Raw genomic sequence first — 25,598 nt, forward strand, 5'->3', positions numbered from 1 at the left:
AGCATATATGTGGGTCATGTTTTCTTATCCATTCAGCTACCATATGTCTTTTGATTGGAGCATTTAATCCATTTGCATTTAAGGTTATTATTGATAGGTGCTTATTCATTGCCATTTTTTCCATACCTATGTAACCTATTCCCTCTCTCTCTCTCTCTCTCTCTCTTTCTCTCTCTCTCTCTCTCTCCCTCTTCCTCCTCCTTTTTCTTCCTTCTAGCAATCCCATTAGCATCTCTTGCTATGCTGTGTTGGTGGAAATATACTCTTTCAGCATTCTTTTGGTCTAGGAAGCTCTTTATTTCACCTTCCATTTTAAATGGGAACCTTGCTGGAAACAGTAGTCTTGAGTACAGGCCCGTGTTTTCCATTACTTGGAATATTTCATTCCAATCTCTTCTGGTTTATAGTGTTTCTCTTGAGAAATCAGATGCCAGCCTTATTGGAGTTCCCTAGTATGTTACTGGTTGTGTCTTCCTTGCTGCCTTTAAGATTCTCTCTTTGTCTTTAAATCTTGCCGTTTTAATTATCATGTGTCTTGGAATGGGCCCCTTCTGATTCATCTTGATTGGGACCTTCTGTGCTTCCTGAACTTGTATGACTTTTTCCTTCACCAAGTTAGGGAATTTTTCTGTCACTATTTTTTCAAACAGATTTTCTACTGCTGGCTCCTTTTCTTCTCCTTCTGGTATTCCCATGATATGAGTATTGTTATGTTTCATGCTGTCCTGAAGCTCCCTTAAACTATCCTCATTCCTTTTGAACCTTTATTTTTCTTGTTTTGTTACTCTGACTGGGTATTTTTTCCTACTTTGTCTTCTAGATCTCTGATTTGGTCCTCTGCTTCATCTAGCCTGCTTTTGATTCTTTCTAGTGTATTCTTCATTTCAGATATTGCATTCTTCACTTATTCCTGGTTCTTATTCACAGTTTCTATGTTCTTTTTCATGCTACTGTAGTTCCCACTAAGTTCCTTGTCACTTTCATAAACTTCCTTGTACTTCTCACTGAGTTCCTTGAACATCCTTATAACCATCATTTTGAACTCTATGTCTGATAGATTGCTCACCTCAATTTCATTTAGCTCTTTTTCTAGGGATTCCTCCTTTACTTTCAGTTGGAGGTTATTTCTTTGTCTCCCTATTTCAAGTGACTCTTTTTTGTTTCTGTGTCTCAGATAGCTCTGCTTTGACTACTTGTCTTCATGAGGTGGCCTTCCATTGGACTCAGTAGTACAGTCTCTTTAATCTCCTGACCTGCATGCTTAGGGATGCCCTTTATTCCATTTATGTGGGTTCTCTTGTTGTACTGGGCTTTGATATTGATGGCTCATTCATTGGTGGGCCCTCCCCTTTGGCTGTCTGAGTGAGAGTCACAACCCCTACCACATCCTGTATGCTGTTGTACAGGTGCTGGTTAACAAAGTGATACCACCCTGAAAGCCAAACCCATACTAGCAATATCAACTGCAAATCAGCAAAGATTAATAAAGGTTGAAAGAGATTAAGAATATTATAAGATAGAAAAAAAGAATATGAAATGACTAAAGGAGAGAAAAATAATTTTGAAAGAGAAGAGGGAGGAGAAATAATAAGAGTAGGGAATAGAAACAAGGTAAAGAAAGGGAGAAAATAAAATTTAAAACATAAGTAAAAGGGGGAAGGGTGATGGCAAAATGAAGAAAAGGGAAGAGTATAATAAGAGGTTTGAATAAAACTACAAAAACTGTGACCCAATAGGAAAAAAATTACAGAAAAAATCACACAAAGTTAACAATGACCTATGAGCAAAGATTAATAAAGGTAGAAAGAGAATAAGAATATTACAAGGCCTGGCTCATGTGGCTTAGTGGGTTGAGCCCCAGCCTCTGATCCGAAGGTTGCTGTTTGATTCCCGGTCAGGGCACCTGCCTGGCTTGCGGACCAGGTCCCTGGTTGGGGGCGTGTGAGAGGCAACCGATGATGGATGGATCTCTCACACGTCAACGTTTCTGTCACTCTCTCTCTCCCTTCCCCCGCTCTAAAAAATAAATAAATATATATTTTTAAAAAAAGAATATTACAAGGAAGAAAAAAGAGAACATGAGATGTCTACAGTAAAGAAAAATTATTTTGGGAAGACAGAGGGGAAAGAAATAATAATAATAAGGAATAAAATCCAGGCTAAGAGTAAGGAAAAAATAAAATCCAAACTCAAATAAGCAAAGGAAGGAAGAAGGCAAAATGGAGTAAGACAGGGAGAGAGTAACCTATGAGATTTGAAATTAAAAAATAGTGAACAAACTGAAGGAAAAAGAGCAATGGCCACAATATCCATGCCAAACAAGCAATAATTTGTAGAGGTAGAGAGAAAACAAGATTATAAAAAAGAGAAAAGGAATGAGAGCTGATTAAAGCAAAGAAGAATGATTTTGAGAAGATAGAAGGAGGAGAAATAGTAAGTGTAAGGAATAGAAACAAGGTGTAGAGAGGGGGTAAATAAAATTTACAATGAAAATAAGAAAGGGTAGGAAGAAGGCAAAGTGGAGTAAGACAAAGGAAGCATACAATGTGACACTGGAAATAAAAATAAGGTTAAAAATACGTAAAAATCTAAATACAAAGAATGAAAAATAAAAAATAAAAATAGTGAGTTAGTTGGAATACAGTTGAAGAAAATGAAGAAGTGTTAAAGGACCACAGGAGAGAAAAATATTGCAAATTCTGGAAAAGAACAAGGTAGAATTTATCTCAGCAGAGTTTGACATTTGCCTTCTTTCTTCTCCTTCGGGATCTGCCTCTGGCTTTGTATCAGCTGAAGGTCCAGGTGTGAATCATCTAACTTCTGGCAGCACCCCATGTACCATCTTCACCAGCCTCTAGAGGGGCCTTCTATTGTGATCAGGAGGACAAGACCCCTGGTTCTCCCCTGGGAGGTGCTGTTCGGCCTTCTGGGAAAATTGTGCTTGTGTTTCCCCTGCCCCTGTGCCACCTATCTTGGTCTGTCCCAGCTTGTTTCCAATAATGTATAATTTCTGATGAACTAACTGTTTGTTTCAAGGAAGGGGCCAATCTGTGTAAGAAAATCAGCTCTTTCCTGTTTGGTGCTGTTGGCAGCTGTGTGTGAGAGACAAAGCTAGGCAGAGCTCTGATTCCCCTTTGCTGCCCCAATTTCTGATCTCCCTACTTTGCAGGCCTCAGTGGAATAGGACCCTAGGAACTAGTGTATTTTGTCTTCCTGAGAGAAGTTCAAAATTAGTCTATTTGCAGATTCTATTGCCTTTCTCCTGCAGATATACACCCTGCAGGGGATTCTTGGGCCTATCCTGACAAGCTTCCCGGTTGGATGTGGTGCTTGCAATTCTGCAGGAGGTGGAGGCTGGGTACAACCTTCCCTTCCCAAAGGTTTGAATTCTGTTGGGGAAGGGGATTCAGCCTGGCTGAACTCTTATAATAATCTGAGGCACTCAACTCTTGCCCATCAAATTCTCAGCCCACTGCCCTCATAGTAGACACAGTCCCAAACTCTGTTTTGCATAATCCCTGGCTTGCTAGCTGAACTGGGCTGGGGCCAGAAATCCCTTTGCTGTGCAATTTTCTGCTCTCCCTGCCCAGCTATATTCAGTGGGAGCAAACTGCACTTTCAATCTTATCCCTTTGTTGGCAGAGCAGCTGCACACAGAGTCCCTGCCCAGCACACTTTAGCTCCTCTTTTAAAAAGTCTCTCTGTGGCACACCATGCAGCACCAAGTCACTGTCCAGCTTTCTGAGTATGCCCCCTTTCCAAAAAGCCAGAAGTCTCTCAGGGATATGGCTGTCTGCATCCTGCCTCCACCCAGCTCAGGTGCAGATAAGAGTCCCTCTCTCTCTCTCTCTCTCTCTCTGGCACTCTCCAAGTTGGCATTTGGCATTGCAGCTATGGATGCGCTACTTGCTGTATATGTGTATCCTGGATTTCCCTGACCTCACACATCCTCACACATCACTCTTGGAAAGAGTTTGTGGACTCCCTGCTTGTGACTGGGGTCCTCTGCCCTGGGAGGGGAAGGAACCACAAAGCTACAACTTCTAACCAATCTCTCTGCTGCTATGGGCACTGCACACAAGGTATTTCCCCTTTGACTTATAAAATCTCTTTACCACCCATTGTGAAGCATCTTCTGTACTCCTTTGCTCAAAATTTCTTATCAGCTAAGATTTCATTGATTGTTCACGTTATTTGTCAGAAGATCAGCCGAGAATCCTAATTGAGGCAAAAGCAAGTGGACTGAGCTTCCACTACTTGACCACCATCTTCAAACCCCCACTTCAATACCTTTTCTCAAATCAACATTCTAGATCAGCAGTATCCAACCTATGGCCTGTGGGCCACATGTGGCCTAGGATGACTAAGAAGGTAGCCCAACACAAGATTATAAATTTACTTAAAATACTATGAGTTTTTTTGTGATTACATGTTGCAATGTGTTTAATGTGTGGCCCAAGACAAAGCTTCTTCTTCCAGTGTGGCCCGGAGACACCAAAAGGTTGAACACCCTGTCTAGATTTTTTCCCAACTTTTAGCAATCTAAGAACAAGGAGAAACTGTTGCTTTCAATGTCATCTTTTCTCTTGAAATCACTGTCCCCAAATTATGGTGCTACACTCTATGTTTTCAGCTCCCAGATAAAAAAGATAATCAGGTAATTTAGGATAATATACACTAATTAGATAATATACACTAAATATACACTAAATATACACTATTTAATATACACTAAAAAGATAATTCAGGTAATCAGGATAATATACACTAATCAGTATATATTAAGCATTTTCATTATATGTTTTGCCCTTGTATACCATTTTTGAGTGATTATTTAGTTTATACTGTCAATAATGTTGAAGAGGGTATCACACATACATGGTATATTTATGTATGTGGTTAAATACGGAAATCCAAGGGAAAAAAAAAACAAACAACTGAGGTAGGCAGAACCAGAGGCAGAAAACGGGGGAAAGTAGATTACAAATACACAGCAAGGAAAAGGGAAATACAGCAGGAAAAAGGGAAAATGAAAGGTCAACATTTATTGATTACTTTCTCTTTACAAACACTATGCCTAGAGTGTTAACTATGCTGAACAGAGAATACAGCCAGTAAAGCCACATGAATGAGGAGGACAAGAAGATATGCAGGTTCTCCTCTGCTCTCACTTTCCTTTATACATGTATTGTGGGGTTTTTGTTTGCTTTTTCTTCACTTTCTGACAGCATTCAGGCTGCTATAGCAGAAACCACAGACTGGGTGGCTCATAAACAAAGCACATTTATTTCTACAGTACTGAGGCCAATTAGTCCAAGACCAAGACACCAGCAGGTGTAATGTCTGGTGAGGGCCTGCTTCCTGGTTCATAGATTGCCATCTTCTCTCTATGACTTCACATGAGGGAAGGAACCAGGGAGCTCACTACTTTATAAGGGAACTAATCTCATTGATGAAGGCTCTACCTTTACTAATCACCTACTAAAGACCCCACCTCCAAATACCATCACATAGATTTTAAAATGAATTTTGAGAGAATACAAAAACTCAGCCTGTAGCACCAACTCTTTACGACTAGAACATCCTCGTCTTTTAATTTTTAGCTCAATGATTATTACCTCAACAGAAAGGCCTTCCTTGATCATTCTGATCTGTAGGACCCTCTGATCACCCTGCTTGTTTGCATTAAATATAATTAAAACATTTAGGATTATTTTATTTATTAGCTTCAGACAGGAAGGCAGGCACCATGTCTATCTTGTCCATTGCCTGCTCAGGTCTAGCACAGTGCCTGCTTTAGAGTAAGGGCACAATAAAGATCTGTTGAATAAGTGAATGACTGATATTGCCTAGTGTTGTAACCCTGGTAACATGTCTGTCTTTTCATCCATAGGAAGTTTATCGAGGGCAAAGGCAATTTCTCTGATTTTTTGTTGAGTCAGTGATTGGGTATTGGCTGTCATACCTGTTCACATTTTATCACCTTTTTGTTGAATAAAATATTTTAACAACAACAATCTACTATTTGGCCAATAAAATAAAATCTTCTTAACTCTGATGATCTAACACATTATATTATGTATATTAATATATTGATATAATGTTATGAGTAAAGGTAAAAATATTATGATGGAGAGTATTGTGGAGTAAGAAAGGCAGGGAAGGAGGAGGGAAGGAGGGAAGGAGAATGGTACAGTGAATAAAGCTGTGACATAAGTATAGGCTAGAGGTTCCTGGATTCTTGGTATACAAATGCCTTTAATGATTTAATAATTTTGATTAAGGACCCTAGACCAAAAGAAACATCTAACAGTTCCATTTTTTAAGTAATTAGGTTTAAACAACATACTATGTATCTATGTTCTACTTAATGGTCATACTTAGTGGAAAATAATGCACATAAATTAAAAGCAAACATAATATTTTTATTTCATTTTTAAATAACCAAAAGTACTTATTAAAGGAATGCGTGCACCTGTTGGACACCACCCACCTTCCCAAACCTTGGAATCATATAGACACTGCCACTCTAATTTCTGTTTTACATTTATTTTCAGGGGGCACTTGTTTGATCACAGCAACCATCAAAACCCCAACTTCACAAACATTATCATCAAAAGGAATGTGCAATCTCATGTTAAAACTGGGAGCTACCTGGATAGAGGTAGCAGTTCACACAGTATCTGGGTTATGTCAAGTACTGTGTTGCTTTCTCAAATATTTAAAATGACCTATGTGTCCCTGTGAATTAGCAACAGCACCACAGGTGCCTCAGAGCACAGTTTGGGAACAAGGAGTTCTTTGAAGTCTAGCAGACACTAAATCAAATATTGACTACTTCGTTTGCAACTGTGTGACCTTGACAAGTCACTGCAACCTCTCTCAGCCTTGATTTCTTTATCTTAAATATATAGATAATATTATATGATATCTCAATTTCCCATAACTTTGCACACAAGCATCTGTGTTGAGTTGAATTATAACTGCTTTTTTGTATTTGGAGAGAGTACAACTCTTGAACTTGAAACTTTTTAAAAAATAGAGATAACAACACTCAAAGTTTTGTGGAAATAAAATCAGATGAAAACAAGTATTTACATACATACATAACAGGGTTTTTTGGCACGGAGGAAAGATACAGTAAATGATGATCTCCTCCTCCACAAGAAAATGAGGTGTTAGTCTTGCTCCACCCTCTTTTAAGCCTTCTGTGAGTCACTGCCTTGCATTACAGAAAACTCACTGGATGCCTGTTTGCCATGTCACATTCCCAAAGATTCTGCACTTTCCCTCTGTTAGGAGACTCAGTCTAATTTCTTTTCTATAGAGGAACCACATCTTTCTCCTGTTAACAGAAAATAGTCAATTACCCTTGAGATGTCCTTAGAAGCTTTTATTAATACTAGGCCTCTTCTCTCAAAAGTTCACACACGAACTTTTTTTTCCCCTTGGACTTCTTCCTTAGGCTCCCTTTCACCACAGCAGTAGCAGCCACGGATTAGTCTGAATGGTGAAATGTGATAACAAAAAAAAGGAAAAAAAAGAATTATACCTTTTTGTTCCCCTTCACTTCTGTTTCCTCACCAGGAGGAAATAATGGGACCCCCATTAAATTCTATTTCCTACCAATAACTTCACCCACATTTCCAACATGAACTTAATTCCTCTAGCCTCTCTGGAATGTATAGAGAAAAAGTTAATAATTTAATGTTTTTCTGTTGGACAGTTAACTTTGTTTTGTGAAGTGCACTTGAGAAATGAGCTTTTCTAGGGTATACAATGTATATGTGTATGATACGCAGAAGACCTTCAAGTAAAACAGATCCCAGTTCAAATCCTGACTCTACCACTTTTGAGGTTTGCGACTTGGATTTATGATTGTACATCTTTGAGCCATTATTTTCTTATCTGTAAAACAAAGATGATAATAATAAATAACTTTAAAATAATACATAATAAAAATGTTATTTAAATGATTAACAGGGATAATATAAAATGTTTAGCATAGTAGCACAGTAGCAGACATGTAATATTTTCTCTATAACTGATGCCCATCATCATCATCATCATCATCATTGTCATCATCATTTTGTTCATAAACATGAGAGAGTCTAACTGGATCAGTGAAATCCATTATTCTTGCTTCAATAGTGTTAGTCTTCTAGGTGGCAGGCCACAGGACTCTAGAGGAAAAAAAAGCAAGTTCGTGATTAGGTGATATCATCCTCTCAGTCACTAGGGCTCTTTTTGATTACAAATAGAAATTCTTTAAAAAATATATTCTTGAGTAGGGTCGGACACTTGAATCTGAGTCAGACCATAGCTACAATGCAGAGCTCCAGTCACAATTTCAGGGTACAAGTGTGAAAGTTTGATCTAAACATACCAGATAACTTGATTACTGAATGTCTAAGGCATAAGAGAAAGAATAGTAAAACCCTTAATTATATTTACATCCCTGTGTTGTACAACTATTTGGTTTGTTATTTTGACTAAAACAAAATGCCTATACTTCAATATTAAGTGTCAGAAGAATATTTTAATAGTATTTCAAAAAATAAGTTCTATTCATATTTGTAGAATATTGTACTAGACAGAAATTTGCACTATTTCTTATTATCAATTACCTTTATTTTATTGATAAACAGAATAAGGTATAGAGCGGTACTCTGACTTGCCCAGGGTAACCTGATTAATAAATAGTAAAACAGGAATAAAATAGAAATATGCCACCTTGTAACTGAAATTTTTTTGAAAGTCTGTTATATTTTATGCCTTTCATGGTACCATTTATCAAAAACTTGCATCTGCTTCTACTTACAAATGTCTCCAAAGATGTGTAAATTTTTATTCTCTATTGTGTCGATTTAAAATTTTATCATAAGTTTCTTATGCTAAACCTTTGAAATAATTTTTCAAAATCTACACAAGCCCAGATTTTCTTCTTCATCTCCATCAAGCCCACTCGATTTCTTATCTCTCTTCAAACCTGACACTGCATTTGAAGTTTCTAACATTCTCACAGCTGAGCTCACCAGGAAACACAATGTAAGGGGAGCTCCTTGGATTGGAGCCCAGTAGAGCGATGCCTCCATGCTGAACCTCTGTCTATCTGTGTGAACCTGGGCCTTACTAAGTCTCAGGATCCACCACTAGGAGATGAAATGGTTGTACTAGATGATCATTTAGTCTTCTACCATTGAAATATTCTTTAAAAACAAAAAAGTATCAGATATACCCAGGTTTTTCATAGGCAAATATTCCTATATAAACCTAACCAAAAACAATCCAAAAGATAGAACTTAAGCCAAGAATTAAAGAAATGGATGTTTCTCAGCAATACCCAAAGCCTGTCACTATGGAGACCTTTACATTTACAGTAATAGCTTCTATCTGATCATAATTAATAGATTAGTTATCACGCAGGACCCGTTGCATTTTTCATATTTTTGTCTTCAAGTATATTCTTTCTCTGATTTAATAAAATATGTCAAAATGGTTAATTAATGTTCTAAACTAACAATTACTAATAAGTGAAAAAAAATATTGAAAATTCTTTTTTGAATTCAAATTAATCTAAGGATTAAGGGACAAAATACATAAAGATAAAGGATAACTGTTGTGCACGAATCTACATCAGTACATACATACACAAGCCATTTTATATCTAGAAAAAAGTGAGAATTTTATATCTAGAAAAAAAAAGTTTTATTTTTGTCTTCCCTAATGCTCTACCACTACTGGTTACCTGGAAATAATACTTTAAATTATAAAAGATTAAAATGTATGAGTTTTTTACATGTTAATTTGTCATAATAAAGTTCTGTTCTTATGCTGTTGCTTATTTCATTCAATGAATTTATTTAGAATGAAGACCTAGCAGGCTAGACTGATCATGAGAACACTAGAAATGTTAGGAAGAAAGCATGATACAATGAGAGAAATGGAGTCACTTGGGAAACAGCAGCAATTAAAAGGGAGATTCGTGGTCAAAGCAGGACTTATAGAACCCAGTTTTGCATTAATATGGCTAAGGATTTTAAAAATCCAATTAATCAGTGATATACTTACTTTGTAGAACTCTTAAGAGAACTTCCCCCTTAGAACCTCTACACGTGCTTATATTATACATATGAATGTATCATATTACTGATATATGGCTTATCATAATTCAGTCTTGTGTTATTATGAGTTATATCTCATCTCTCCAACTAGAGTGTAAATTCCCAGAGGCATGGGTGATTATTTTGTCTGTCTGTGCAAACTCTACAGTTCTTTGCACAGTGTCAGGCATATAAACAGTGTTCAACGAGTGTCTGATGAACAAAGATAATCATTTAAATTAGGAAAAAATTAGGGCTTACCTCAGAAACATATATGATTCACTTTTCCCAGTGCTCCAGGGGTTAAAATTTTAGAGCCCCTTCTTTAAATCTGAACCAAATAGAGATATTCCCATCTTGGTTAACCATTGTTTAAATGTTTACTTTCCTTGTTCTATATTATTATATCTCTCAGGATTCTTTTGTTCATCCAGCTAATGAAATGAGGATTGGGGAGCTTCACCCTTCATTAGCTGAGACCCCTCTGTACCCACCCAAACTTGTTCTGCTAGGGAAGGACAAAAAAGGTAACATCGTGAACCTGACATGGCAAATATGCCCCAAATGCATGTGCATGATGAATCACCAGTTGTCAATTATGATAAACTATAGTCTATAGAAATGTTTTACAATTATGTATTTCTAACATCAACCAATATGCTATATTTTTCATACTTACTTTTCTGTGTTTATAGTTGTCACTGTTCAGAGCATTATAATATTTTCCCCTTTACATTTCAGAATCAACTGATGAGTCTGAAGTTGACAAAACTCACTGTCTGAATAACAGTGTTTCCTCAGGCACTTACTCAGACTACTCGCCTTCCCAGGCTTCCTCAGGATCCTCTAACACCCGGGTTAAAGTGGGGTCCTTGCAGACAACAGCTAAAGATGCAGTACATAATTCTTTGTGGGGTAACAGGTATGTTTAGAATTCCCTCTTTTCTGTTTCCAAATGCTTATCGTCGGCAACCCTTTAAAAGCGAATTTGTCTTAACTTTGGAATTGTACCAGCACATGAGTGACATAGAAGGCCAAAGGGGCAGGTAAGCCAGTGTAGTCCTCAGGGATTTCCAAGAGCACTTGAATCCAATTTTACAAAACAAAACCATTGTTTAAAGGAGAGATGGTAGGAAACTAACAGGTTGAGATTATGGGGAAAGAAAATTTTTATTTATTTTTTAAATATATTTTATTGATTATGCCATTATAGTTGTCCCATTATCCCCCCTTATTCCCCTCTGCCCTGCACACCCCTTCCTACCTGCATTCCCCCCTTTGGTTCATGTCCATGGGCCATGCATATAAGTTCTTTGTCTTCTATATTTCCAGTATTATTCTTAACCTCCCCTTGTCTGTTTTCTACCTACCATCTATGCTACTTATTCTCTGTACCTTTCCCACTCCCCCACTGATAACCCTCCATGTAATCTCCATTTCTGTGATTCTGTTCCTGTTCTAGTTGTTTGCTTAATTTGTTTTTGTTTTTTTTTAGATTTGGTTGTTAATAGGTGTGAGTTTGTTGTCATTTTATGTTCATATATTTTATCTTCTTTTTCTTAGATTAGTTCCTTTAACATTTCATATAATAAGGCTTTGGTGATGATGAACTCCTGTAACTTGACCTTATTGGGGAAACACTTTATCTGTCTATCTATTACAAATGATAGCTTTGCTGGATAGAGTAATCTCGGACATAGGTCCTTGCTTTTCATGACTTCAAATACTTCTTTCCAGCCCCTGGACAAGGAAATTTTTTAAATCAAAAATTGTTTTCCCAATATTTACATATGCATGTAGACATTTCACCTTCCAAAGTAGTGTTATGGATTAAAGTAAGATGCACGTAAAGCCCTCAAATGCCTGTAGAAAGTAAATATTCAGTAAACTTTTTATCACTATCATCATCATCATTTTATCACCACCTAGAAAAGTTAGAATATAACTAAAAGTATTTAATCTTTCCAAATTGGGTCCTACTCTATATTACTTCCATTTTACAAAAGCCACAGACTACAATAAAGTGACTCAGTGAATTAGTATTTGCCAGTTTCAATTCCCTTGATTTGTAACTTGTTGCTATGTTTTACACTACAAATAGCAAATAAAAATCATCAGGTCATACAGGTAGTCAATGACTTTCATCCATATTTTACTGATGATATCACTACTGTTGGACATAAATTCTTTTGTAAATAACTCTATTCATTGATGCCCAATATAATATTAATGCAACCACTTTACAAATTCATTATTTGTGATACAAGCTGAGGTTAATTTAGGTACTTTTTTTAATTAGCAAAAGCACTTAAAAGTCTTATTATTGTGCAAATTGTTTAGAATAGATTTAGAAAAATGAGCATCTTTTAGACATACTGTGGTATTGGTGTGAACACATCAATGACCAAAAGTCATTATAATATAATATATATATAACATAACATAACATAACACAATTTACATTCTAGAAAAAGATTCATGAGTATATTCCTTGTGCAATGGGTTTAATGTTTTCAATACCTGGCCTTCAAATAAATATATATACCAAGCACTTATAATAAAGACTCTTAACCAGTAATTTGGAAATGTGCTAAATCAGAAATTTCAGGGATAGAGACCAAGAGTCAAGTGATTCTAATCATTAGACAGGACCTAATTATTATATAGATCAAATATAATATTATATGTAGATCTAGTTATTATATAGATCTATAAGACTATTACTGATGCTCTATATAGTTCATTCATTCAGTCATTCATTCAACAAATATATTTTTATTACCTACACTGTGCTAGCCACTGGACCTGAAGACAAAAAAAATCTACCCTCTTATGAGTTTATATTCTAGCAGAAGATACAAGATAATACACAATAAATAATATAACAGGTAAATATATAGTTTGCTATTAGTTGATGATTACTAGGAAGAAATTAAAGTTGGAACTAGGTAACAGGTAACCTAGGTAACCACCTAGGTAACTAGGTGGAATTTTTGGACATGAAATAGCAATGCTGTCTTAATCATAAGTGAGGTATGGGTGAATGATCAGTTAGGACAGTAGCATTCTTGGCTGTTTCTTCTCTTTCTGGCAAAGACCCATTTTCATATTTTGTCCCCCCCTTGTTTTCACAGGATTGCACAGTCTTTCCCTCAACCTCTTGATGCAAAGCCATTACTTAGCCAGCGGGAGGCTGTTCCCCCAGGGAATCTACCACAGCGTCCTGACCGGCTGCCAATAAGTGACACTTTCACTGACAACTGGACTGATGGCTCGCATTACGATAATACAGGATTTGTGGCAGAGGAAGCCACAGGAGAGAATGCCAACAGTAATGCTCTCTTAAGTTCGAAGTCAAGAAACCCACCTTCTCATGGACGCAGGCCTTTGATTAGGCAGGACAGGATTGTCGGTGTTCCCCTGGAACTTGAGCAGTCCACAAACAGACACACACCAGAAACAGAAGTGCCTCCTTCCAATCCTTGGCAGAATTGGACCAGGACCCCTAGTCCTTTTGAAGACAGGACCGCTTTCCCTTCCAAATTAGAGACAACCCCTACCACCAGCCCCTTGCCTGAAAGGAAAGAACATATAAAAGAATCTGTTGAAATACCTAGTCCTTTTTCTCCAGGAGTACCATGGGACTATCATGATTCCAACCCCAACAGGAGTCTCAGTAATGTCTTTTCTCAAATCCACTGCCGCCCAGAATCTTCTAAAGGCATTTCCATTAGCAAAAGCACAGAGAGGCTTTCCCCACTAATGAAAGATATCAAGTCCAACAAATTCAAAAAGTCACAGAGTATCGATGAAATTGACATTGGCACATACAAGGTTTATAATATTCCATTAGAAAACTATGCTTCTGGAAGTGATCACCTAGGAAGCCATGAACGGCCAGATAAAATGTTGGCACCAGAGCACGGGATATCCAGCATGTCTCGGAGCCAGTCAGTCCCAATGCTGGATGATGAGATGCTCACTTACGGAAGTAGTAAAGGGCCACAACAACAAAAAGCTTCCATGACAAAAAAAGTCTATCAGTTTGACCAAAGCTTCAATCCCCAAGGAGCTGTAGAAGTTAAAGCCGAAAAGAGGATACCGCCCCCTTTTCAACACAATTCTGAATACATGCAACAGCCTGGCAAAAACATCGCCAAGGATTTGATCAGTCCTAGAGCTTACAGAGGATATCCACCAATGGAGCAAATGTTTTCATTTTCTCAGCCATCTGTTAATGAGGATGCTGTGGTGAATGCCCAGTTTGCAAGCCAAGCGGGCAGGGCAGGCTTCTTGAGAAGAGCTGACTCCCTGGTGAGCTCCACAGAAATGGCCATGTTTAGAAGGGTCAGTGAACCTCATGAGCTGCCTCCAAGTGATAGGTACGGCAGACCTCCATATAGGGGAGGTCTGGATCGCCAAAGCAGCGTTTCAGTGACTGAGTCCCAGTTCCTGAAAAGGAATGGCAGGTATGAAGATGAACACCCTTCATATCAAGAAGTGAAAGCTCAGGCTGGAAGTTTTCCAGTTAAAAACCTTACCCAGAGGAGGCCACTGTCTGCAAGAAGCTACAGTACAGAGAGTTACGGTGCCTCCCAAACCAGGCCAGTTTCAGCTAGGCCTACTATGGCAGCTCTTTTGGAAAAAATACCATCTGACTATAACTTGGGTAACTATGGTGACAAGCCATCAGATAACAGTGATATAAAGACGAGGCCTACTCCTATGAAGGGAGAGGAGAGCTGTGGTAAAATGCCTGCAGACTGGAGACAACAGCTGCTTAGACATATAGAAGCTAGAAGGTTAGACAGGGTATGTTTGGCATTTCTCTGTAAGAATATCCCTCGTGCCTTTAGTTTTGCTTTATTGGCATTTCTAAGTACATGTAGTGAAGCATGAACTACATGAATGAATAGATGATCAGCATTTTATTTATCTTTATATTGTGGGGGAGTGATCATAATAGCTTTTCATGGATATTGTTTAATGCTCTTTGAAAGTCCATAACCTGTAGGTGAGTTACTTATGAAATCCAGCCTAAATATTGTTAGTAAGAAAGAATTTCACGTTACTATACAGGATGGTGCTTCAATTGCTTTCTAGCCATTAAGGCAAAATGCCTCTCCTAGGACACAAAACTGTTCTCTAGTGACCTAAAGAGTATGACTTTTATTGAATCGATAAAAAGTGGATATTTTGCCCCTTTCTGCACAGACCCACTTTTATTAAAGTCAGGTCTAATTTGTCTATAAAATTTGCATATAGTTACCACTACGGGACTACTAAAGTTATTACTTCAAGTGAGCAATAATCTTCCCAGCAAGAAACAGAAAAATAAAATAAGCAGAGATTGAATGCCCTCATATACATTGTTTTATTCTATAAAAACCCTGCCATTTAGAATGCCAGTCTTTATATAGGAAGAAATGCTTAAATTAAAATCTTACTACAGACAACATAGATAATGTCTTAATGAAGACTGCAAATGTATAAATTAGTGTGTGTATTGCAGCAAAAAAGGAAATTAATACCAATTCAGATAAAAACTGAGTCACAATAAAGCATGGAATGCACATTTATTGAGGAGTAAGAAATGTACAAAGCCTAGAATTATTTTTTGTTGCTTATTAATTTCCCTCTAAGAAAAATCTATTCTTTCATTTCCTCAAATGATGATCAGTGACCATCATTACCGAGTGTCCTTTGTGGCTTTTCTGTAGAGAGCTACATGTGCTCTGCATTGATCTTAGAGTCTTAAAGCTCCTTCTTCTGAAAATAGGGCCTTTTCTCATTTTATAGATTTAAAAGTTTAGTGTCATTTGGGAATCTGATTAATAATATGCCATTAGAATGTTTCACTCAATAGTTTTATTATTTTATTTGGTGTCCTGCTAAAAGCACACATCATTACATTTATTATATATTTATTTAATATTGAATTTTGTGTTTTCAGGTATACTCTTTTTAAATAATTATATTGTTTGTAGGTCGTGTCTACATGACAAGGAAATGATTATTTTTAGGGACACGGTGAACTAGTAAGTGTGGGTATGGGTGTTACCTTCTCAATGTGAAAACTGGTTCTGCCTTGCCAAATATTTCATTGGAATGTCTGTTTCAAATAGGTGTGTTCAGTCCCTTTGAAGGGAGCCTCATCAAAGCGTCATAACTGGCTGTCAGTGGAAGACACCTTGTCAGTTGTCACCATGCCTTACCTCAAGTTATACCCTCCATGTAGACAGATAAATAGGAGGGCGAAACTATTTGGGGTCAAATAACACAGTACAGTTTGGGAACTCTGGCCTTGTGTAGACACGACCATACATTACAGGGTAAGATGAACTAGTCAAGAAAGGTTATCAGAAGCTTTTTGAAGCGTAGGTACAATGACTAGTAATTCAAGGCAGTGAAGGAGTGAGTGGAAACAAAGTACACAAAAGAAAAGACAGATTCTGAACACCTGGTGCCATCATTTATTTACAGGTTTTCTGGATAGTTTCTCTCCTCTAATCAGAGCAACTGAAAAGTAGGTAACCCCTCTGATTAGAGCAGGAGTTTGGAGGGAGGAAGATAAGCCTGTGGGAGGGTGGTTTGATCTCCAAAAGTCTAGAGACCAGGCCTGTCCCAGGTCCAGATCAATGAAAGTAAACACTTGTATTTTCTTTCCATTGCTGTGACAGCACCTCCCTTTTTAATTAGCCTCCATGTATCCCTTGTTTGGTTATAATTTTCTTACTCTGTCTTTCATTTCTCAGAGCAATTTAATGTATGTTCAATAGTGTCTGGTTTAATTCTCAGACATTAAATTACCTTAGAGTATTGCTTCAGGCCATTGGATCTTAGGAGCTCTTCCTCTTGTTTTCTCCAAGCAACATTTCCTTCCCCTTCTCAATAGAGTTACTGAGCTATTCAGGCTATATCTTACTTAAAAATTCCCAGCTACTCAACAGGATGAAGTCTGGGTATTGAAGCACAGACTTGTTATGTAAAACTAGTTTTGACATAACTGCACTACTGAACATTCTGTCCAAAGTCAGACTGCACCAGAGACACAGTGTGCTTTCCTCCTGGTAAAATTTAGTTGAGCAGTTTGAACCCATGAAATCAAATCTTTACACTGGAAACTATGAAGTATTTGTCCATTCCTCATAAAAGAGACCTGCATAGAGGCCTGGACATCAGATAAGCTTAACAACCCAGCGCAATGTGGGTTCAAGGTCTTGTTCGGTGGTTGGAGAGGCAGCTCCAAGTACTACCCTTGAGTAAAGATGCTTGTTCTCTCCTCTAGTTTAACCTCAAGGCTCAAGCTTTCCCCCACAGAGCCCCACTGTGACTGAGAGAACTTAAAACATGACTCCGCATATCCGAGACTGCTACTCATCTATAGGAGCAGATAAAGCACTAGACTGGAGAGATTTTCAACCCCATGAAATCATTCAAGTGCTAGATTGAACTGATCAGTGTCCTTTTCAGTTTTGGTATAGTGCCAGTGATAAAACTCTGAATGAGACAACCAAAAACCCGTAACAATCATGACTGATAGAATAAAGCACAACATCAGGAGAATAATAGTCTTTCAGTTGAGTTAAGTGAAACTTTGATGCTAAAAATCATTGCTTTGCAAATAATGCCCTAGAGCAGAATAGGTATCTACTATTGATGCTCAGTAATATTCAGTTTTTAAAAATATACTAAGTTAACTTTTATAGAATTTTTTTCAAAGTAAGAGGATTACTTAAAAGACCAAATGCTGAATTATTACATTTCTATGATACCATACATGGATATTATACTGATGAAAACTATTTGATGACCAGAATTCAAAATGTCTTAATTTTTAAATGAAGTTCTGTAGAAAACTTTAACTATCAGACACTTGGAATAACTTTAGAGGGTTAGCCATAATTAAAATATCACCAGTTTTCTATAGCTACTTAGGTACACTTTGCACACAGCATTGATAGTTCAAATCAAATTCCTTTAGTTTCTTTCTGAAATTTCTCTAAATTAAATGTAATTTTAAGAAACAAAAAAATAAGTTAGAATGTTTGGATCCTCATACAACTTATTTGACTGGTTTAACTAAATTAATCAGTAAATTCAATCAGCCAGTGGACATATTGAAGGAGGTTTTGGCCAGCTTTTTTTCTGAGTTGCTGTGGTGAAGCCTATAGACAGAAGTAAGGAAACTGATTTTGGCTTTAACATCACAGTGCATCAGTTTTAAGGCAGAATTATAAGCTAGTATTTGTCTTTTGTATGAGATGATCTCATAATGTGAAAAAGTTCATGAGGTTTGCAGTTGACAAAATTTGATAGACTTCATTGTTTAAGCTTTTTTAATCAATAAACTACCACAGATAAAAAAATCATTTGTCCTAAATCACTACTATCATGACATATAAGAGAGAGATTTTATGCCTTTGTGTTAGCAGCAAATGTGAAACAGGATGTATCTTTGCTTTTTTGTCTTCTCTGTAGTTTTGGATGGTACTCATTATGTGCATAACTAACACTGTTTACTGTATGCTTCTGTCTGACCAAGTGCATGTTTTAAAAAAGAAAGTTACTGTTTGCTCGCTTAAAGTTAAATGTTATAAATTTAAACATGTTCATGTAATGATCAGTTTGTTGAGCATGTGTTCACACCCTGTCACATGATTATTTCCTCTACTCAGAATGCTGCTTACAAACACAACACAGTTAACCTTGGCATGCTGCCCTATGGAGGTATTTCAGCAATGCATGCAGGCAGAAGCATGACTTTAAACTTGCAGACTAAGTCTAAATTTGATCTACAAGAACTACCTCTTCAGAAAGTAAGTATGGATTGCCCTACATGTGTCAGCATACCAAAGCCAATTAATGTTGTTTGCTCACTTAATGTGTTTAGGCTATACATTCAGCCCTGCTGAGAGAGTCTCACAAGTCCATCAAGCACAAGGGCAAATAATGTAGAGCCTGAACTCTTCTTAGCTGCTAAATGAGTATTTGTAGCTGGACGGATTATCAGGTTCCTGCTTTACAGCTTTGCTTTTTGGATTGAGCAGGTACATGGCTTTTTGTGTTGCTTTAAGGCTCATTTTTCATATTATTCATTTTCTCTTATTTTTTTCATATTTATTTTTGAGACATCCCTATCTTCTCTTGCCAATGCATTCTGAAATCAGAGCTAGAAATTATGATTGGGTTTCTACAGATTCCTTTGGAAAAGAGAAGGTCCTAAATTAGAATGGGAATTAAGTGGTCGACACTTCAAAATGCTTTTTCAGCCCATTTTCTTCACAGGAAAGATTACACAGAAGTAAAACATGAGAAACAAGTTTGTGACTTCACAAGCAAATTGTTACTCATCCTGGGCTAATTTGAAAGTAGCAAGTTCACATAATTTTGAGAGACAATGTAGGCTCATTTGAAAGAAAATACACTGTAATTAGAAACATTTCCATTGTGAAAGGAACATTTCTGCTTGTTTGATTCAGTCAAAACTGAGAGTGCACATTTATTTTACCTGTTTAAATTGATTAATGCCTTCTGTCTTAGTTACATTTTGATGGAAACTAATGAGTCATTTTTACACAATGTGTCATTATGACTTTATTATTAATATAGTCATTAGCCTAGCAGTTTATGAAAAAAGGCAATGCAAAGTGGGGAAAATAGAATGAAAGTAGCCTCCAAACACTTCTCTCCTAGTAAAGTTAATGACCATATGGAACAAACTCAACAAACCCCCATCCCAGGAAAATGAGGGTCAAAAGACCTCAAATTCATGTTTTATTGTCAAATTAGTCTTAATTACAATCCCTAACTCTGGATTGTTTGTTTCCCACTGTGAGTAGAGAAATGAAGTCAAAGACACATTTCTATTCACAGCTTTATCATTACTTTGAAAAAAACATAACTAAATGAAGAATATTTGAATGTTGTTTTTTCCTGTCCTCAGTCTTCTGTTGGAGGACCAGCGGTGTGTGGGTAACTTTCTCTCCAGGGAGAAAAACAAAGCCACAATCTGTGATGTTTGCCAATGTCAGTGAAAAAAACACTCTCTCTACAGCCAGTTTCAAAGTACTAATTTGGCATCACTGAAAGCAGACTGGGACTTGAATATAGATGGTTCTTGCGAGTTAATGCATGTTGGTCTCAATATACTGCTATCAGCAAGACCCTTTTTGCCAGAGCCCCAACTTTAAGGGAACCTGTTTTACATGTTCTATTAGGTGAGGCCCTCACCTATTAGGCAGGGCCCTCATCCTCTGCCCTGACAAAACCTATTTTCAAAAAGGCCTTGAAACTTATTAGCACTAAGTAATAGATTAGATATCACAATTTTAATAAGCAGCTTTCCTGGAGGTGCCTATTAATTAATAGATGATTAATAGAAATCAAATCCTTTAACTAAAATGATGGAATTTCAAAATTCAGTGAGATTAGAGAGATCTTGGTATGAAGGAAGCTATTCCTCAAATCCTTTGAAATTATACCTTGTTTTGCCTATTTTTAGCCCTATTTACTCTTACATCAATCTATAGAATAATACAGATATATGCAAAGTCTGAAAAATGGTAATGTACTTTGAAGCACCCTTTCTGAATATCTAACTTATCTCCAGGTATAATTTAGGCACCACTGTATTGCTATATTAATTTTCTGATGTTGTTTGGGGTACCCTAGAGAATGGATTCACCAGCAATTACTGTAGCTTTAAAATTTCTGACAGAAATATTACAGTTATAACATGTAGGGACTCTTCAGCCTTCCTCAGCTGGGCACAGGAATGACCTTAATGAATTGTCTTTGGAAGTCATATTAAACTGCAAACCAAGAGTAATTCATCTATTGAAAGACTCCATCTGAAACTGCGTTATCATCAATACTGTATTATCCACACAACAAGAGAAAGAAAGAAACAGAGAAGGTAGGGAAAGAAAAAGAACACAGGGCAACTATTCTGTCACCACCAAAATACATTATGACCCAAAATTATCAGTGTTAGTACTCTAAACTTTAGGCCTTTAGGCATCTGAGACAACTTTCTTACCCTGCTGGCATGGCAGGGACTTTATGGTGTTTGGGCAGTGGTTGATACGTACTCAATTTTGAGACTAGTTCAGCCTCTGCTTCCTCCCATGGATTCTAGTCTAATTCTCTATCCCTTCACCTTAGTGAGCAGATAGGTCTGTTCTGCAGCGCTTCTTTTTTTTTTTTTTTTTTTAGATTTTATTTATTTATTTTTAGAGAGGGAAGGGAGGGAAATAGAGATAGAGAGAGAAACATCAATGTGCGGTTGCTGGGGGTCATGGCCTGCAACCCAGGCATGTACCCTGGCTGGGAATCGAACCTGCGACACTTTGGTTCGCAGCCCGTGCTCAATCCACTGAGCTATGCCAGCCAGGGTAACAGCGCTTCTTTAATTAGAAAATTTGTCTGGTTTTTCTGCTAGGTTTCCTGTCGCCCTCTCTTCAGATGCAGCCTGTCGGAGTCCTCCCCCTTCTTTGATCCACTGAGTGTTGCTAACTGGTCCCTTGCTTGAGGCTGTTTCCCTGAACTCCTTCCCTACAGAAAAGGAAATAGACAAAATTGACTTACAAAGGCATAAAAATCAATTACAACACTTTTGTCTTGATACTTAAGATAATAAAAATTAATATCATATATTTACAATTTCTTTGCAGCCCCTAAATGTTTGTTAGCCACAAGATTTCCATTGAAATACAAGATAAGAACAATTTTATAAACACACATTTTCAGCTGATAAAATTGAAAAGGCTCTTCATTCTCCTGTGGAAATCTGGAACTTTTTATTCACAAAATTCCTGAATGATAATACTGGCCATCTCTAGTTAGTTGCTATGGCAAATGACTCTGGGGCATCCTAGAAAGAATGAATGAATGAATGAAGCCTCCTAAGGAATCTAAAGTAACGTTTTCACCTTAAGCTAGGGAAACAAAGTCACAGCATATTTTTGTGCAGTGGTGCCCTCTGGAGGGATCACTCAAGGGCTGAAATCTAGACTCTTTTCCCACACTCTCTGCTTGCCAAGCCTCACCTTTTGCAAGTAGAAGAAAGGAGCAGTTTTTGTATTTACTCTGTCGCCCTGAGACTTTTTATAAGTTATACATCCAGGGAGGGGGACTTTGTGATTCCTGCATTTCTCCAACCCCTCCATTCTGGTAACTAATAGAAAGGCACTATTTGTGTGAGTTGAAATCCTGATTCAGCACATTATTTCTCTTGATTTGCTTTTTTTTTAGTTTACCAAAACATATCTAGTTCTTTTCTGTCAACTCTCTTTAAACAAATTTGTACTAAACTACTCAAGAGATATAATTATTTGTGAATGAAGATTGAAAAATATTGCACTTGACAAAGCACTTACACAGCATTTATGTGAACTGAAAGGGAATATTTTCCCATATTTTACTGTGTTTTGAATATTTCTAATGTTTTTATATCTATTATATTCCAGGTTGAGAATTATATATTTTTCATGGATTACAAGCCAAACATAGGCTTTCTATTCTATAAATAGTAAATTACATTTTCTAATGTAATTTTATAGAACTGCTTAAGGTATTTTAAAAAGTAAATAAATACAACAAAAAAAATAGTTTAATAAATTTAATTTCCTTTAATGTTTTTACAATATTTATTGATGGTTTTTCCAATTTTCTAAAAAATTAATGGTATTTATGTTCAGAATATTTAATACATAAATCAAGTATTAAATTATAAAACTTTCATATTTTCTATCCATTCATTCATTTATTCATTTATCATTTATTCACTGCCTCTCCAAAAAGCATTTAAGGCAACTTTCTATGATGTTATTAATGGCTCCATGTGCTTCTTCAGATGTGTTCTGTTGTAACTGAAATTAGCTATCGTCTTGAAATTTTACATTATCAGAGAGAAATATAACACAGGCGACCCCTGAACAACACGGGTGTGATGTGAACAGGTCCACTTATTGTGGATGTTTTTCAATAAATACTATAAATGTATTTGCTCTTTCTTATGATTTTCTTACTAATATTTTATTTATTCTAGTTTACTTTATTATACAAATACAATATATAATACATATAACATATAAAATATGTGTTAATCAACTGTTTGTGTTACCAGTAAATCAACTGTAGGCCATTAGTAATTAAGTTTGGGGGAGTTAAAAGTTATATGTGGTTGGCAGACTTAATCCCATGTTGTTCAAGTGTCAACTGTATTGCAGAATGTCAGTTCAAACTTTCATTTTTATTATCCAGATTAATGGTAAAATAAATAAATATTTTGATAGAAGTAGAATAAAAAATAGGATTTACTGAGAATCTACTATGTACCCGGTACCATGACATACTTTAAATACGTTTTTTCACACAACCCTCACAAAAAGCCTCATAGGAAGTATTTATCTTTATTGCATAGATGAGAAATCTGAGGCTCATGTGTCACAAAAAAGTCACCTGAATTTTTACCATTTTACTCTTGTAACCTCTACACCTGGCATAGTAGCAGCTGAATCTGAACCTGACTCTACTTGGCACCTAAGTCCCTGCTGTTTCTACTATACGATGATGCCTTCTCAAATACTTGTAAAACCTGACATTTCCTTAGACCATAACTCATAACAGTGGATAAAACGCTTTTATATACCGTTATCTCACATCAACTTCATAACAATCCAGATAAGTAGATATCATGGGACCCAAATCATTTTCCATTTGCTAGAGGTAGAGGCTTTCTTAGTTAGCTGAGCTTAATAAATGTCTTTTCTTACTGGATCTATGCAAATAGTGCCAACATTTTGTCTGCATTTATTTACTCTAGTTCCTAGGGTCACATACTTGATACAGTTTTTTTTCTAAAAGCAAAGCAAGATTTCTGTAGCACCTTCAGGGCAATTTATACCTACAGGTTTTATTGACCTTGCTTCATTTATTATCGGCTACCTATCCTCAAGAAGGATTTTCTTAACTTTCTAATTATGCAAAATGTTTTTATCTTCTAAACTACATATATTTTCATAGACAGTAGTAAAAATTACCAAAATAATGTTAGCATTCAAACAGATGCTACTTCATCATTATAATAAATTGCTGATTTAAAAATCACCTGGACATCATCTCACCATCTTCAGAGTGAACCTTGTGATATAATGATTTAGATCCAGGGTTGGCATGTATTCGCCAAACTTTTTTGGAAAAATATGCAGGAAAAGAATAATATAGCAATAATTTCACTGGAAATACTTTGGGGAAAATTATTTTTAATGCATTTTTTGAATCTAAGGTAATGCTTTTCATGAACTATATGATAATTACTAAGCAAAATAGACCCTTGAGCTCTTAAGGGATACATCCCAAGATCTTTGCAAAGTGCCAAATTGTAGTCCATACTTGCATAATTTCTCTGACAAAAAGTAGTAGTGAATTTCCCAAGCTTGGATTGCACCCATCAACTAGCAGACAAGAACAAAGCAAGCGGATCAGCTAAGTTCATTTACTCTTAGTTGTGAATCTGTGTTCACATATGGATACACATATACACACATGTATGCACACACTCATATACAGGCTCATACACACACAGATATATTTAGAGAAGCACATAAACATGCACATTCATGAACCTTTGTGCCTCAGCAAAATTGGAGATTACTTCCTTCAATAGACACGTGTGATTGCTCACAGCCATCAAAATCACAAATCTTAAATCCACAAATGCCCACAGCAGTCTTTGGGACCAGCATCCATTCAACAAAACTTTTATTAGCATTACTGAATTTCTTAAATAAAATTTGTTATTTTTCACTAAATTACATTGACCATTTTCTCTATTGCTTTGAAATATTACAGAATTTAGAAGCTGAGAGAAGGGGGAGGGTGAATATTTTCCATGTCTTTTATATATAATTGGTTATGTGTGGTGGGGATATAAAGATTTATTTTTAATCTTTTAAAGTATCTAAATAAAATGTCTAGAATGTGGTACTAAAAATAATTAAATGAATAATTTCAACTCAATTTGGTTATTTTCTCTGAAATAAATTTCAACAGTGATAACTTCATTACTATTTTTTACATTTTTCACTTGCACCTTTTAACCTTCTATAGAATTTTAACAACTGAGCAACTCCATTTAAACACAGTTCAGTCATACTTTATCAAAGGCATGATTTTTGTTAATAGCTATGCTCCTTCGGGGAAAGAATGTGAACCTACCATATACTTCTCTTTTGGTTTCCCCTCCCAAATATTAATAAATTGTTTTCATGGTCTATTTCTACAAACTTAAGTCATCTTACTTAAAAACAAAAAGACCAGAACTGTCTTGAAATTAATAAAGAAAATCGTTTTCAGGCAATTTCTTTAATTTTGCTGTCTAGTGAAAGTATTGTTTTTGTATCAGCATGTTTATGTTTCTATTGGCCATAATATAAACAAACTGGTGTAGCTGCTGATCCTAATTGTAAAAAGAAAGAGAACAGTTCCTAA

General features: G+C 36.4%; 1 protein-coding gene across 1 annotated transcript in view; it reads left to right on the plus strand.

Moving 5' to 3' along the window:
- LRRC7 (leucine rich repeat containing 7) overlaps positions 1-25,598 on the plus strand; it is a 464,523-nt gene that overhangs the window by 369,486 nt on the left and 69,439 nt on the right. The window contains exons 19-22 of the mRNA XM_028512216.2: positions 10,519-10,630; positions 10,845-11,025; positions 13,238-14,915; positions 18,782-18,922. Of these exons, the coding sequence (XP_028368017.2) occupies positions 10,519-10,630; positions 10,845-11,025; positions 13,238-14,915; positions 18,782-18,922 (2,112 nt within the window). The remainder of the gene's footprint in view (positions 1-10,518; positions 10,631-10,844; positions 11,026-13,237; positions 14,916-18,781; positions 18,923-25,598) is intronic.

This window comes from Phyllostomus discolor, chromosome 5, assembly GCF_004126475.2.
Source record: "Phyllostomus discolor isolate MPI-MPIP mPhyDis1 chromosome 5, mPhyDis1.pri.v3, whole genome shotgun sequence".
Lineage (NCBI taxonomy): Eukaryota > Metazoa > Chordata > Mammalia > Chiroptera > Phyllostomidae > Phyllostomus > Phyllostomus discolor.